The 14,096-nt window shown below is 37.0% G+C and overlaps 3 protein-coding genes across 5 annotated transcripts in view; 1 reads left to right on the forward strand and 2 right to left on the reverse strand.

Annotated features, from left to right (window-relative positions):
* LOC130914791 (protein Aster-A-like) overlaps window positions 1-5,716 on the reverse strand; it is a 62,361-nt gene extending 56,645 nt beyond the window's left edge. For both annotated transcript variants that reach the window (XR_009062997.1, XM_057834299.1), the window contains exon 1: window positions 5,319-5,716. The gene's annotated coding sequence lies outside the window, so the exon portion shown is untranslated. The remainder of the gene's footprint in view (window positions 1-5,318) is intronic.
* Window positions 5,717-6,762: 1,046 nt separating this feature from the next.
* LOC130914274 (uncharacterized) lies at window positions 6,763-11,641 on the forward strand. Of its 2 annotated transcripts, XM_057833305.1 has the most exons (3): window positions 6,763-6,869; window positions 8,958-9,033; window positions 9,252-11,641. In XM_057833305.1, the coding sequence occupies exons 2-3, from the start codon at window positions 8,959-8,961 to the stop codon at window positions 11,142-11,144; spliced, it is 1,968 nt and encodes a 655-aa protein (XP_057689288.1). In that variant the 5' UTR covers window positions 6,763-6,869; window position 8,958; the 3' UTR covers window positions 11,145-11,641. The 2 variants fall into 2 exon arrangements, with proteins under 2 accessions (XP_057689288.1, XP_057689287.1); XM_057833304.1 differs by lacking the exon at window positions 6,763-6,869 and having other exon boundaries at window positions 7,960-9,033.
* Window positions 11,642-12,331: 690 nt separating this feature from the next.
* LOC130915124 (uncharacterized) lies at window positions 12,332-13,820 on the reverse strand. Its single transcript, XM_057834912.1, has 2 exons — window positions 12,848-13,820; window positions 12,332-12,735 (listed from the first exon to the last, which is right to left on the reverse strand). The coding sequence occupies exons 1-2, from the start codon at window positions 13,664-13,666 to the stop codon at window positions 12,406-12,408; spliced, it is 1,149 nt and encodes a 382-aa protein (XP_057690895.1). The 5' UTR covers window positions 13,667-13,820; the 3' UTR covers window positions 12,332-12,405.
* Window positions 13,821-14,096: the final 276 nt, after the last annotated feature.

Below are 14,096 nucleotides of genomic sequence, written 5' to 3' on the forward strand. Positions count from 1 at the left end.
GTTGATTTAAGTGAATTACGGTAGAATGTATTCATAGGATTTGCATTCATTTCAAAGGGAAAGTGTGGTCTTGGAATGACTTGAACACATAGGTCAAGACACCACTCTTGTTTTCAAGCATTCAAACTTCCCCCAATTTTTTTTAGAAATAAGTTACTTCACCCAAAATTATAATATTTATGATCTTTATCAGTGTTGTTTTTGGCAGCCCTTTTAATTTTTGTCTTGGTCTTAGTCTTTTGGACTATAATACAGTGATACCTTGACCTACAATCAGTTCGACATACGACGAAAAAATTGACTCGCCATTTGTTTCTACATCTGACGACATGCTCGAAATACGACGATTTATGACACCGCCGCCGTTTCTTTGTTTTCCCGCAAGACGGACGCACGGCGAAGAGAAATAAACATAGGTTCTAAGAATGTTAGTGTAGGTGGTGAAAAAAAAGGAAAAGGGTGAGGCTTACCATTGAAATTAAGATGGAAATGATAGAAAAATATGAGCGTGTTGCGCGTGTCCGTGAACTGGCTCGACAATATGGCCGTAGAATATCTACGAACTCGAAGGTCCTCCTCCGACCTCCGTTCACCTGTCTTTGTAAGTTAAGGTGACCATTATTATTGTGGTAACATCGCCAAAAATTTGCCATGTTTGTCAGGATTTTAAATAATTTATTTCGGAACTGGTGCAATACAAATTGCCTACTGTCAGCCGCAGCTGAACATGGATAGTGAAAGTAAAAAGTCCTCTCTCACTCTGTCAAGTCAGCCACACGGTGCGTTCAGGTACACCACGCAAAACACATCCGCCACATTAGAACCCAATTCGTTACATTATTACAGGTATTATTACTATTTTTATTCATAATTCATTTGTTTTGCTCTGTGTAATTGCTATTTGCAACAGTAACAGCAACATTTATTAGGATATAGTGTAGGTTTTCAGGCTGTGTAATGAATTATAATTGTAATGAATTCTTATGGTAAAATCCTGCTCTACATACGACCATTTCAACTTAAAAAAAAGGTCCTGAAACGAATTAACTTCGTATGTAGGGAAGAGCAGGGCGGTAAACCGAAAATTTACAGTACCGAAATTCTTCACGATGACTGACGTAATTTTGACCAAGTCGGTAAATTTGGTAATTTAATGAGACAAGAAAATATCTTTTCATCCCTCTTTGACTCTGTGTTGTTCGGCTATGTTCATTCCCCTTTAAGAAAGCAGACAGTGTGCTTACGTATGGAGTCACATGGTTTTCAGGAAGCCAAACAAACAGAAACCCTGTTGGCTAACGCTAGTGGTTAACGCTACCAGTAAATGGGATGGAGTCAGGCTTAAGTTAGCTTCGCCAAACTTTCACCAGACATTAAGTAAACTCTTGGTGGGTTCCAGACGGGCTTTCACTCGCTGACCTCCCTGGTTCTCACGATTTCAGGAGAGGATGCTTTAAAGTGCTTTCTTCTGGTAGCCAAGCCACAGGCTAACGCTAGCGGCTAACAGCTGCTACAAATGAACGTGATGGAGTCGGATAGCGGCTCTAACCTTGTTGAAACGGCTGAAATTAATGAGTGGACTGGGCACTGACTTCATGTAGCAATCATTATGTAGCGTTATTTGGTGTCTGATTTCTCTGAAAGCTTTCATGATGGTAAAGCACTCAGCATAAAGTATAATCCAACAGTGAAGCCTATATATAATATGACAGTTTAATGGCCACAGCTATTTTTCTGTATGTGTTTGCTTTATTCTGCCATCATAAAATCTTAAATGTTTCATTGGCATCAGAGCAATACAGCTTTAATGTGGTTGTGTCTGTGTGGGGGTGCATGTATTAAAAAATGTCCTGGAAAAAAAAAAAAAATCTAAAACCTTGACGTAAACACTGGAGTTGAATAATCATGTCACAGCAGCCATTACCAATGAGTTGTCTGAAGTGTACTGTTAAAGCTGCAAGTCATTTGTGTTAGAATGACATGTTTGCACAGTCATCATATTGATTTTTATAATGTTGTACATTTTTCAATTCATACAAGCTGTTATAAATGTTCACACTAGAATTCTTATTGTTTACAAGATTTTTTTTAATACTTAATGTTTAGACTACATGTGCAATTGTTAAATTGAAAGCTGGTAAATAAATTTAACGAGAAACGGTTAATTTGTATTCCATGCATTGATTCAAATTTTCAAATTATATAACAGTCTGCTTGGGTGAATTTATCGTCATTTATCGCTATCGAGGTAAATCTGCTCAATTTATCGTGATACGTACTTAAGGCCATATCGCCCAGCCCTAATGTAGAGGTACCACTGTACTTAATAATCTTAAATCATATTTTAGTCATCTCGAAATGGGCCCTCGTCTAGTTTTTGTTGACAAACACTCACTCATTTCATTTAGTTTTCGTCTACGTTTACTCAGTCTGTAAAATTTGAAAGTTTCACAACAAAAATAAATCAAAACATTTCGAATGAACATTGACAGACAAGCACATATTATAGCATCTACAAGCATCTACAACTATATGACGTGGTAACACACCCTCAGCAGGAAAACAGTCCATTATTTTCAGTTATACCCACCTGGATGCTACGAACTGTATGTAAAAAACAAAGTTGCCTGAGAGTTTAATAGGACGCTCGCCGTTAACAATAGTCTAATGCTAACATGAATACTATGCTAACACTACAAGTTACCAGACACTGCTAAAATGCAGGCTAACTACACATCAAATGTCACACACTGTGAACATGTGATGGAAACTATGGCGCATTTTCGTCTCGTTGGCATTCGAGTTATTATGTTTTCGTCCCCCAAGACACGTTTTTAGCTCGTTATCGTCTTGTCATTGTCATGAAAAATTGTTTGTCAACGAAATAATTTCGTTATAGTCATCGTTGATGAAAACAATACTGATATTCATCATGTACATCCCAGCGGAACGAATGTCGTTTAATTTTTCTCATATGTATTTGTTAAGAAAAGAATAAATGAAAGTGAGTATTTCTAGGACGTATTGTTGTCACAATTCTAAAATTTTCAATTCGAAATTGATACTCAAAAAAAGTACTCGACACCATTTTCGGCACTACATGAATGAAAAGCCCCAAATTATGATTATTATTTTTAATTAACTCATTCATTGCCTTTGACTATGAAAGACAAATCATGTGGCTCTTAAAAACTAAATCAAAACTAAGTTTATCACTACGGGACGTACAAATAAAAAAGTTAAATGGATTGGATGTCAAGGAACATCCCAAATTATACTCCATTACTATTAAAAGTGGTGCAAAAATAAATTTGACAAACAAATTTCTGGCGAGTTGTGGTGATGTAAATACAAAGAAAAGAGTATTGATACTATTGTAATCTAATATCGTATTAGGGATATGTCGTTTCTGCATCGATACTTTTTTCATACTTCTGACAAACCAATGAGCAAGTGGCCGCTGGACATGATGTCAAGAATTTAATCAACGTCTGTAGGAGTGCTGCAATGATTAATCTGAGTAATTCGATTAGAAAACAGCTTCGAGTCAAATTTTGCTGCTTCGATTATTCGTTAAATTAGAATAGCGTTGTAATGGCGTTTTGAAAGTGTTTGCATTTTGTTTTAGTGATTTGGGCGGATACACTGCCCTCTAGTGGCAACAGTGAATATGATATAACTCATTTAACATGGCTGAATTCAGCTGCTTCCTGTTAAGACCAACATAAGATAAGTTTTTGTTTGAGCTTATGTTTTTCAATGCAATGGTAATTTAATTTTTATGTATATTTATTAGGGCTGTCAAACGATTAAAGTTTTTAATCGAGTTAATTACAGCTTAAAAATTAATCGTAATTAATCGCAATTCAAACCATCTATAAAATATGCCATATTTTTCTGTAAATTATTGTTGGAATGGAGGGATAAGAAACAAGAGGGATATATACATTCAACATACGGTACATAAGTACTGTATTTGTTTATTATAACAATAAATCAACAAGATGGCATTAACATTATTAACATTCTCTTAAAGTGATCCATGGATAGAAAGACTTGTAGTTCTTAAAAGATAAATGCTAGTACAAGTTATAGAAATTTTAAAATAAAACCCCTCTTAATGTTCTCGTTTTATTAAAATTTGTTAAATTTTCAATCAAAAAATAAACTAATAGCTCGCCATTGTTGATGTCAATAATTACATCATGCTCACTCACTGTGCTGAAGCCCATAAAATCATTTGGGCCCAAGCGCCAGCATAGGGAGCCAAACACCAAAAAACAAGTAACAAGCGGACATTACACTGCTGTCATTTTGATCTGTTTGAGTGGGGCATGTGTGTTAATTGTGTCAAATATTTTAACGTGATTAATTAATAAAATTAATTACCGCCTGTTAACGCGATAATTTTGACAGCCCTAATATTTAGTCGTTTTTTGTGGGAATATGGTTAAATGATTTGTTAAGAGCAGTGCAAAAAAAAAAAAAAAAAAAAAAACACAAAAAAAAAAAAAAAAAAAACATTAGCATTTTATAGCATTTAAGCTAGCGGACTTTGCTATGCAAGTTAGCCAAATAGCATAGTTTGAAGAAACGTTCGGGAATTTTATTTTGCATTTGCATTTAATGCTCTTTTGAAAGTGCAATCTTAAAAATAATTTGGTTTACATCTCCTAAAATTTATTGTGCAACACATTAAATGGTCCTAATCAGATTATTCAAACTAACTTGTTGACAAATTGACAACTACAATAATCGATGGCTGCAGTAATAGAATCCATAGTATTTTAGCCAAATTGAATGCAAGTATCGCAAATTCCCTGCCGTACATCGTGATGTCATTAATACTCATTTTCACAAGCCCTTGTGCTGGAGTATTAGTATGGGTTTGCGTGTGTGGGTACAACTGACGTCACAAGAGCCGACTTTTTTTTTTCAAAAAATATTTTCTACATTGCTAGAGGACTAAGAAACTCATCATCAGCATATTTCAATTCTATGAGCATCCACCTTTCACACATTTAAACTAGGTGTTGTTCTTCCCTTTAAAATTGTGTCTTCAACTTTGATCTTATTTATTAAATCTAGAATAACTATGGAATGGCCGTTAGTATGTGTTTGCAACTGTAGGGCATTGCAGGGCAACAATGTTTGCTCTCGTGTTTGAACAAGAACAATCTTAGCACGGACATGTTTGACCAGGCTAATCTTGCAAATAGACTTTCCAATCAATGAACATATACAACCCGCACACCTTTTACGCCACGTTAATATTTCACCCCCAAGCATTAAACTCGACTTTCATCTCTGTGCCCTACCTGCCGTTGGACGAGTTGCCCCCATTCCGTTGGTCGTTCTCGGCCTCAAAGACGAGGCGAGCGACAGTACGCGAAGTGATGTTAAAATCCACTTTCTCCACGGAGCACATCAACATGTTGGTGCGGACGCTCGCCCCGCCGAGGACGAGCGCATCCGCCGGTGCTAAACTTTCGCTAAGCAACACGGAGCGAAAGTTTGGGCCAACTTTTTCTTCTCCTAAGCCGCCGCGTCGACTTCTTTCTTTGGCAAGCCCACCGTCCCCGGTCTCCCTATCCGCCAAAAGACGGAATACGAACTAAAGGCCGTTAGCTTCGTCCATTTTTATATTTAAAACATAGATAAAATACACTTATGCAAAAAGCAATAAGGACAGAATTAAATGGATGGGGGTTTATTGTTGTCGGTAAATGGAAGGAGGTGGAAGAGCAAACTCGAAGATTTAACGTTCAAGTAGGGGGAACATAATAACGAACAATTAACATTTTTTTCTTTTTAAACATATATCACTACATTTGCATTTTTGAGAAACATAAAACCTATTCATATGAACAACGAGTACACTAACAGATCGAAATTTTATCAGTGGAAAAAGCAAAAAGCAAAATCAGAAAAATCTCTCCCCTCCAATAAACTTTATGGTTTGGCCCGGAAAATAACTGTCCGCCGCGAGCCTCCGCGGAGGACGAGATTAAATGTTTGTGAAGGGGGAACTCGATGGTAAATAATTATCGATTACACTTCCTTATTAACTTTACTCACCGCATATATTTCTTAGGAATCATAAAAATTATATGAATACATAGATTAATTAAATCCACGTTATCTAAAAAAAGAAAGTGAAATTTCACCAGATGAATCGTAAATGACGACGACGAACACCCGTTTTTGGAACTTTGTGGTTCAGGCCGGGAAATAACAGTCCGCAGCAAACCGTGACAGTTTCCATTAGCTAGGTTAGCAAAGATATGCCATCATCCAACGAAAAAACAAATTGCGCAAATTTAAATGCATGTTAATCCTTGAAAAACATTCTTTATCAAGAAATGGAATGTCGTAAAGCTGTAGTTTAACTATGCTGTTATCCATCAAAATGGAAATGACGAAAAGACGTTGAGAAAATGGCGACCCCTGGAGCTCAAACCGATGTCGCGCAACCACGATACTGTAATTGCAATCCTCGTCATGTGAATATAATACGTGGTAGTGGGCATATGTATGGAAGCCCATTCCCGCCACTAAAAAAAAAAAAAAAAAAAAGTATGAACTTTTTTTTTTCAACAAAACAAGAAGCCCATTTGCGCCAGTATAAAAAAAAAAAGTTTTTTTTTTTTTTTTTTTTTTAACTTGCTGTTGCCTGTTTCCGCCAGTAGAAAAAAAAAACCAGTGGATTTTTTTATTTTTATTTATTCATTTTTTTTAACTTGCTGGTCGGTCAGTGGGGAAAAAAAATATCGGTAAGGAAGAAAGGAGTCTTGGACTTGGAGTCTACGCACACAAGCTATGGAAGCGCTGTAGCACCCAACAGCAACCTTGTCTGTGACTTTGTGAAGGTATTGTATGCTTTTTATTGACCAAATGAAGTAAAATTGTATGAATCGTGGTTTTATTTGCGCTCGCCCGACCACTATGTGCAGGTGTTGCACTCCAGCTAACATCTAGCCTATTAGCGGACTTGGTAAAGTTATAGATATATTAGCTTAGGTTAAAATATGTAAAAAACCTGCTAATTTAAACGCCATCTGTGTTATTACGCTCATTTTGGTTGGTGCAACACGATGTAGAAGGGATTTGAAACTATAATAACTGTGAGGTCTGTTTTAGTAAAAATAGACTAATATTTTCGGTGCGTAATAGCTGGTGTGGCAGTTTTCACACTCACTCACTCACTTTTCAATTTGTGCATTTATTGTGCAATCTGTTAGATATTTTATTAAAACCTGCGAGTTTAAACGCTATCTCTGTCATTTCGGTTGGTGCAACACGATGTAGAAGGGACTAGAAACTAGAATAACTGTGAGGTCTGTTTTAGTAATAATAGACTAATATTTTCTGTGAGCAATAGCTGATGTGGCAGTTTACATTCACTCACTCACTCACTTTGCAATTTGTGCATTTATGGTGCAATCTGTTAAATATTTTATGTGTTTATTTCATATGACTTGAATGTATCAGCACTGACTTTATGACAAGATTATCACTCACTCACTCACTCACTCACTCACTCACTCACTCACTCACTCACTCACTCACTCACTCACTCACTCACTCACTCACTCACTCACTCACTCACTCACTCACTATATATTAGGGCTGCAGCTATCGAATATTTGAGTAATCGAGTAATCGACTGAAAATTCTATCGATTAATCGAGTAATCGGATAAAACAAATATATTTTTAGGTGAAGAGCAATTATAGATATACATGAGAAAACAAGACATTTTATCATTTTCAGTCAATCAATGTCTTTATTTTTGATGTATATTGTTAAAAACAGCCAACAATTGCATCTCAGATGTAACTAGAATTTTAAAAATTGACTAATTCACTGTTTTCACTCAAAAAACCTTTAGATCTTATTTTTAAAAAGTATATATATATTTTATATATATATATATAAACACACCTAAAAATGCCTTTACGCTTGATAACACACATCACTTAAAAGTTAGGATTTTTCCCCACGTTTTTCAATTAAATATCTATTTGTGTCAAGCCATTTTTAAGTTCTAGTTAAGTTTTAAGTTAGTCTAAACTGTAAGTCCTGATAGGATTTTGAGTTTTTGCACTGTTCAAAATAAATGTATGATACAGGCTGTATTGGAGCACATTAGGGACTAGTGCTACTTGGTGTTTTATCCAGCAATGACTACTGAGCTAAAATTGATAGTTAGCATTATTGAGTTTTTATTTGACACCCTCATCACTCCACAACGCTATGTTATGTTAAAGCCTGTATGAAAAACACGTTAGCCACGCATCGAAAGCGGTCTTAATTAATTGAAACCTAGCCCTCCGCAGTGCTAACGTAAGGTGAGCTAGTAGTGACAGTAACGTTAATCTTATATATTAGCGCTTAGCGCTCTTTATTAGCGCTTAGCGCTCTACTGCTTTAAGATGGCGGCTGTTTGCTAACGCTGCCCAGACGCGGCCTAGTCTTTCACTGTGCATCTAGTTCAACATACATGTGATCTCTATGAGACGCACCAGATGCTACCTGTTACCAATGTAGCATTGTGCGGGCTAGTATTTAGCAACGTCGGCGTCGTTTGTGGCGGCTGTCGGCTGCGGTAAGTTTTTTTTTTTTTCCCCTTCTTCCTCTCCGCACGTGACAGCGCGTTGTCCCGCATTAAAAGTAGTCCTAGCAAAACGTGATGCTTAGAGCTGTCAAAATAAACGATTACTCGAGGTGAATAAAATTACTCGGATCAGTTTTTAAACTCGAGTTACTCGAGTTGCTCGAGTATTCGTTTCAGCTCTACTATATATTAATAATTGTCAAAAAATCAGGGCTGATACATAACACTTCAAGTTCTATTGCTCAATTTCTTCGCAAATAATAGCTCATCTATAGCCAACGGACTCTTACAGTGAATATATGACTAATTCACTTTTTTTTTTAATAATTCTTGTACACAGGATGGAGGACCTAGGAGACTTCCTGAGACAAAGAAATGTTCCTGAAGAAACAATAGAGGCATTGGAGCGTGAGAAGGTGTGAGATGTTTCAGATGATTAAAGAACCTGTTATCAGAATTCAGGTTATTTTTTTCTAAACATTGTATATGCAGATGTTTGAAGAGAATTTGATTACATGACGTTACACTACAAATTCACAATGTATGCAGTAATAATGTATGCCAACAACACTAGGTAATCAGTTATGAGGATTGTTTTTTTTTTCTTGTTTTAATTTATATTTTCTATGTTTAGATTGACGCCAGCACAATTCAGCTCATGGCAGATGAAGAATTGAAGACCTTTTTACCGTCCTATGGTGATCGTCTCGCAGTGTTAGGATTTAGTAGACGGAAAGAAAGCGGGCATTATAACACACGCAAGTCCAAGCTTTTTGAGCGCCTGAAGAGTAAATTGGCCAAACGAAACTCACAATCTTATGATGAGGGAAGCAGTACAAGCCAGGAGGACTGTACGCCCCCAAATCTGAAGAAAACTGCTCAAAAGGCTATGCGAAAAATAGAACTCGGATGGATGCATTATGATGAACAGAATAAGTCTTTCAAGAAGGTAAGAGCCACAGGAGGAGGAGGAACCAGAAAATTAAGCATTTCAAAGGATGCTCAGAAGAGTGAAATAATGCAGCAAGCAGTTGAGTTGTTCTTCCCAGGTGGGAAAAATAGACTGGGGCCTTTAACAGATTTTGAATTGGATCTAAAAAACTATGAAGAGGTCACAGTTGACTCTGAAATCAGTGTTGGACAGTTATACACAGACACAAAAATTCCTCTTCTGCGGTTTTATTTGACAACACAAAGAAAAGAAAAGGAGAATTTATTGAGTGAACTTCGAAGTTCAGCTTCAACTTTTGAAAGACAACAGATGTCTCAGAATCATTCTTCCACTTCTTTTCTCACTTCTGCTTCTGTTGCAGCAGATCTATCACCTGCTTCATTCGAAATGGTCCACTCTGATGTCATATACCTTGAAAGCACTGAAAATAATAGTGTGTCATTACTTTCCATGCAGGATGGAATTGAGAATTCATTTGAGACCAGCAACATTGTATTTATGGGAGAGGTCTCTGAAAATGAGCCCGTGAACTTGGATGACACGCTTCCTGTTTCACCAACAGCATCAACAACGCCATACAGCGAGTCAGTAAAGAAAATACTGGTTGTTCACAGAGGTCAGGTACTACAAGAACTCATAGCTCAGTTCTCTGATGCTGGCCTTCAAGAGGCTGATGTTAAAATTCAGCTTGTACTGCCAGATGGAACACCTGAGATGGGTTATGATGAGGGAGGAGTTGTGAGAGATTGCCTTTCTGAATTCTGGTCAGATTTTTACAATCAGTGCACAACAGGAACATCATTTAAAGTTCCTTTCTTGAGACATGATTTTGGAGAGATGCAGTGGGAAAGTGTTGGCCGAATAATATCTTTTGGATGGGCAAGGGAGAAATACCTTCCCATAAAAATAGCGCCTGTCATATTAGAACAAGCTGCACTGGGATATGTGAAGAGTGATATTGTGGAGAATTTCCTCAATTACATGCCTGAACATGAGCGTGTGGTGTTTGAAACCTGGAGATCGGACTTTAAGAGTGTCGACCAAGAAGATCTTATGGAAATCTTGGACAACCACAGTTGCAGACGGCTCCCAACAGAAATCAATGCAAATGACATCATCCACGAGCTTGCACATAAAACGCTGGTTCAAGAGCCAGCCTATGTCATCGAACAATGGACAAAATCACTTTGCACATCTGGGTGCAACTTTCATGATCTCACAACAATGTATGAAGCACTGACACCAACTGTGAGAAAGATTGTTAAGTCCCTCGCATTCCCTGATGTATTGAATATTCAAGAGAAGGCAGTTCAAAAGTTCCTAACCAGTTACTTAAGAAATGCCGATACACAACATCTGTGTTGGTTCCTCAGATTCTGCACAGGATCAGATCTGTTCCTGGAGAAGAACATTATCATAAGCTTTTCCAAAGTGGAAGGTTTTCAGAGAAGACCGGTTGCCCATACATGTGGCTGCGTGCTTGAATTGTCAATCCATTATGACAGCCTACCTGACTTTAGTGCGGAGATGAACAGAGTCCTGGAGTCCAATGTATGGGTAATGGACATAGTTTAAGTCCATGAAGCATAGGGTGTTCACAACCCAAGTTTGATGTATGTAGGTTTATTTCATAGTGTACGCTATATTAGACGGGGGTAAAGTTTACATGGCAGGTTTTGGGTGAGATATTTTTGTATTGTTTGTCAGGTTGTTTTTTGTCACTTTTGGAAAAGAGTATTTATAGGAGAAACTTTATTTTTTATATACGGTAAACTATCTTATTATTTTGAGCTCAATATTTATTTTAAGTTATTACAATAATATTTTCATTTCACTTGTATTTTTTTGCAAAGACATGCTCACTGTTAAATCAATGTTACAATGTTAAGCTTTTGAAAATGTTCATAATGTTTAAAGCTGTTTTATTGTAGTAGATTACACTGTTTTAAGGATCTCAAAAAAGAAAAGAAGCAAATGTTTTAATGCTCTGTACTCCTGACTGACTTGATGCAGATATTATTGGCACTGTTGTTACAAAGCTATATTTTACTATGTTTTTGTTTTTGTAAATAAATCACTTCAATTATTTGTTCTCATATTTCTTCATAATGTTTTGGAAAATGTGGTACTGTATTGTTACACTGGTGTGTGTACTTCACAAAGGAGATTCACTCAAATAACTACAGTAGTTGTTATTGACGTTTTCAAATAAACAACAGCTATAAGCTAAAGCCCAGACTATACCTCTACTCAAAATAGCCTATCCCCATTATTAATCATATGCATTCTCTAAAGCCTATTTTAATGTTTTTGGATTTCTCAATATAATGAATCAATTTTAAATATACTGTACAGTACATGTAAATTCAATACCCTTAAATATTGGTCAAGGTCCAACAAAATACAATTTATGATACAATAAGAATGAAATGTGTGAATATGCATTTGAAGTTTTAATCCTCTTTGACAACACTATATACACAAACAATATTTTTGACCACCAGAATGTACTTTAAAAAGGTGGTTTTGGTGTAATAAAACATGACCTATTTTCCACATATTCTACTGTATATCATTACAGTGGATTGTACGGAGCCCCCCGGGTGCCAGGGTAGAAAAAATAAAAAAATCATAGCTAATCTGTAACCACAGTTTAGTAATCTGTGGGTACAGTTTACTAATCTGTACCCACAGATTACTAAACTGTGGGTACAGATTAGTTATGATTTTTTTTTTCTACCCTGGCACCCGGGGGGGCACCGTAGGATTGACATACCTTAAATCCTCATTCATTAATATGTAATGACTGGGATTTTATTTTTCAAAAGAATGCAACTTATTCCGCCAGCCCATCAGTGATCATCTGACGAAGTCTCAAGTAAAGGTCAGTGATTCCATATACATCATCAGGCATTGCCAGGTTGTGCTCAGTCATAAATTCCAAACATAAGTGAAACACATCCTCATCACATGGATAGTCCTTAAAGCAGCAGTCCTCTTGGCATAACTGTACTTTGTTCAGATCAACTGGCCGTAGGAAATTCTGAGCTCCATAAAGGTTTGGCACTGCATACATTATGGAAGGGCGACCAGCTGGAGCTCGGGGATTGTTGGTTGACCTTATGCGGTGGTTGTTCCAAGCGGATACAACTTCATTAAGCTCCTCCTATGCATTTGCGACAGAAAAAGGTGAAAATGTGTTAAAATTAAATTCCGAACTTTAATATTTAATAAACACAAATAATTAACAATTCAATTTCTGGGAAGGAGTGGCCTACCTGTATGGTGTTCTGGAAGCAAAACTGGATCAGTGATTTATCGATGTAGCTGTCGAAAAAGAATCCATCTGCTCTCAGCTGATCAAAATGGTCCATCCAGAATTGTGTCCATTCACCTCTCAATGTGCACCACCAACGTTCAATTCGTTGATTGCCTGTGCTTGGCCCTACACTGACACACTCCATACTGGCGCTCCCACTTTCGCCGCTGTGCAGAAACCTTTGCATTTCTGCTACGTGGACATTCTCTGTTCCATGATCTAACCTAACTTTTTCGGGATATCCATTGTTCTCAGCAACTGCATCAATAAAATAGCCCGCGATCACATGGGGGTTATTGTTTGTTTTATATGCTTCAAGCCACATAATTTTCCTTGAGAAGCCGTCTATACAACCACTAATACATATACCATATGGCTTTAATTTGTCGTACCCATCTATATGCCAAACATAGTTTGGCCCACGACTCACATATGCACGCCTTCTCAAACGGTTGCGCGCGCGCAGATCTACCCCATGACCATCCATCAGTCGCATCAATTGGCGCACAGTTTCTCTGTCCGTAATAATCCCAGATAGCCAACATTTTTGGTGCATCCATCTGTAGCCGTGTTGCTTTCCAGATGTTTGCAACTGGTGTTCTATAAAGTTCGCCACTTCCATTTCATCAGTCTTATTTCTTCTCCTCCACAACTTTTTCTTCCTCAACATCCTCTCCAAGGTCCGGAGGCTCAATTTTATGTGGTGAGATTCCTCCAAAACAACTAATATTTCACTGTTTGTGAATCCACGCCGAAAGAGGTCTTCTATGGTGTCCATTGCCCCCTTTGATGCTTCAAATCGCAGTGCGTTACCTGTACGTAGAAGTTGGGTGAATACCAATATCCTATAACATCCTGGACATAATTTTGTTAAGAAAAAGTATACGATACCTTCACATAAAAAAAGTCACAAATAAGGTTGCAATTTAGTGCTAAAGTGCTTCAAAGGCTTGTGTATGTAGACTCCCAAGTCGAAGACTCCAAGCTTCCCACTGACGGACCAGCAAGTTAAAAAAAAAAAAAAAAAAAAAAAAAAACTTTTTTTTCCTACTGGCGGAAACGGGCACCATCAAAAAAAAAAAAAAAAAAAAAACTTTTTTTTTTTCCACTGGCGGAAGCAGGCAGTAGCAAGTAAAAAAAAAAAAAAAAACTTTTTTTTTCTACTGGCGGAAATGGCCTTGTTTTGTTGAAAAAAAAAAAAAGTTTTC

Source organism: Corythoichthys intestinalis, chromosome 4 (assembly GCF_030265065.1).
Source record: "Corythoichthys intestinalis isolate RoL2023-P3 chromosome 4, ASM3026506v1, whole genome shotgun sequence".
Taxonomy (NCBI): domain Eukaryota; kingdom Metazoa; phylum Chordata; class Actinopteri; order Syngnathiformes; family Syngnathidae; genus Corythoichthys; species Corythoichthys intestinalis.

What these genes read in the sequence shown, in the direction of transcription:
- LOC130915124 (XM_057834912.1), bottom strand. Translation starts at nt 13,666, where the DNA reads ATGGACACCATAGAAGACCTCTTTCGGCGTGGATTCACAAACAGTGAA. An exon ending in GCTTCCAGAACACCATACAG is followed by an intron (nt 12,736 to 12,847) that starts GTAGGCCACTCC and finishes GCAAATGCATAG; the next exon opens with GAGGAGCTTAATGAAGTTGT.
- LOC130914274 (XM_057833304.1), top strand. Translation starts at nt 8,917, where the DNA reads ATGACTAATTCACTTTTTTTTTTAATAATTCTTGTACACAGGATGGAG. An exon ending in AGGCATTGGAGCGTGAGAAG is followed by an intron (nt 9,034 to 9,251) that starts GTGTGAGATGTT and finishes TTCTATGTTTAG; the next exon opens with ATTGACGCCAGCACAATTCA.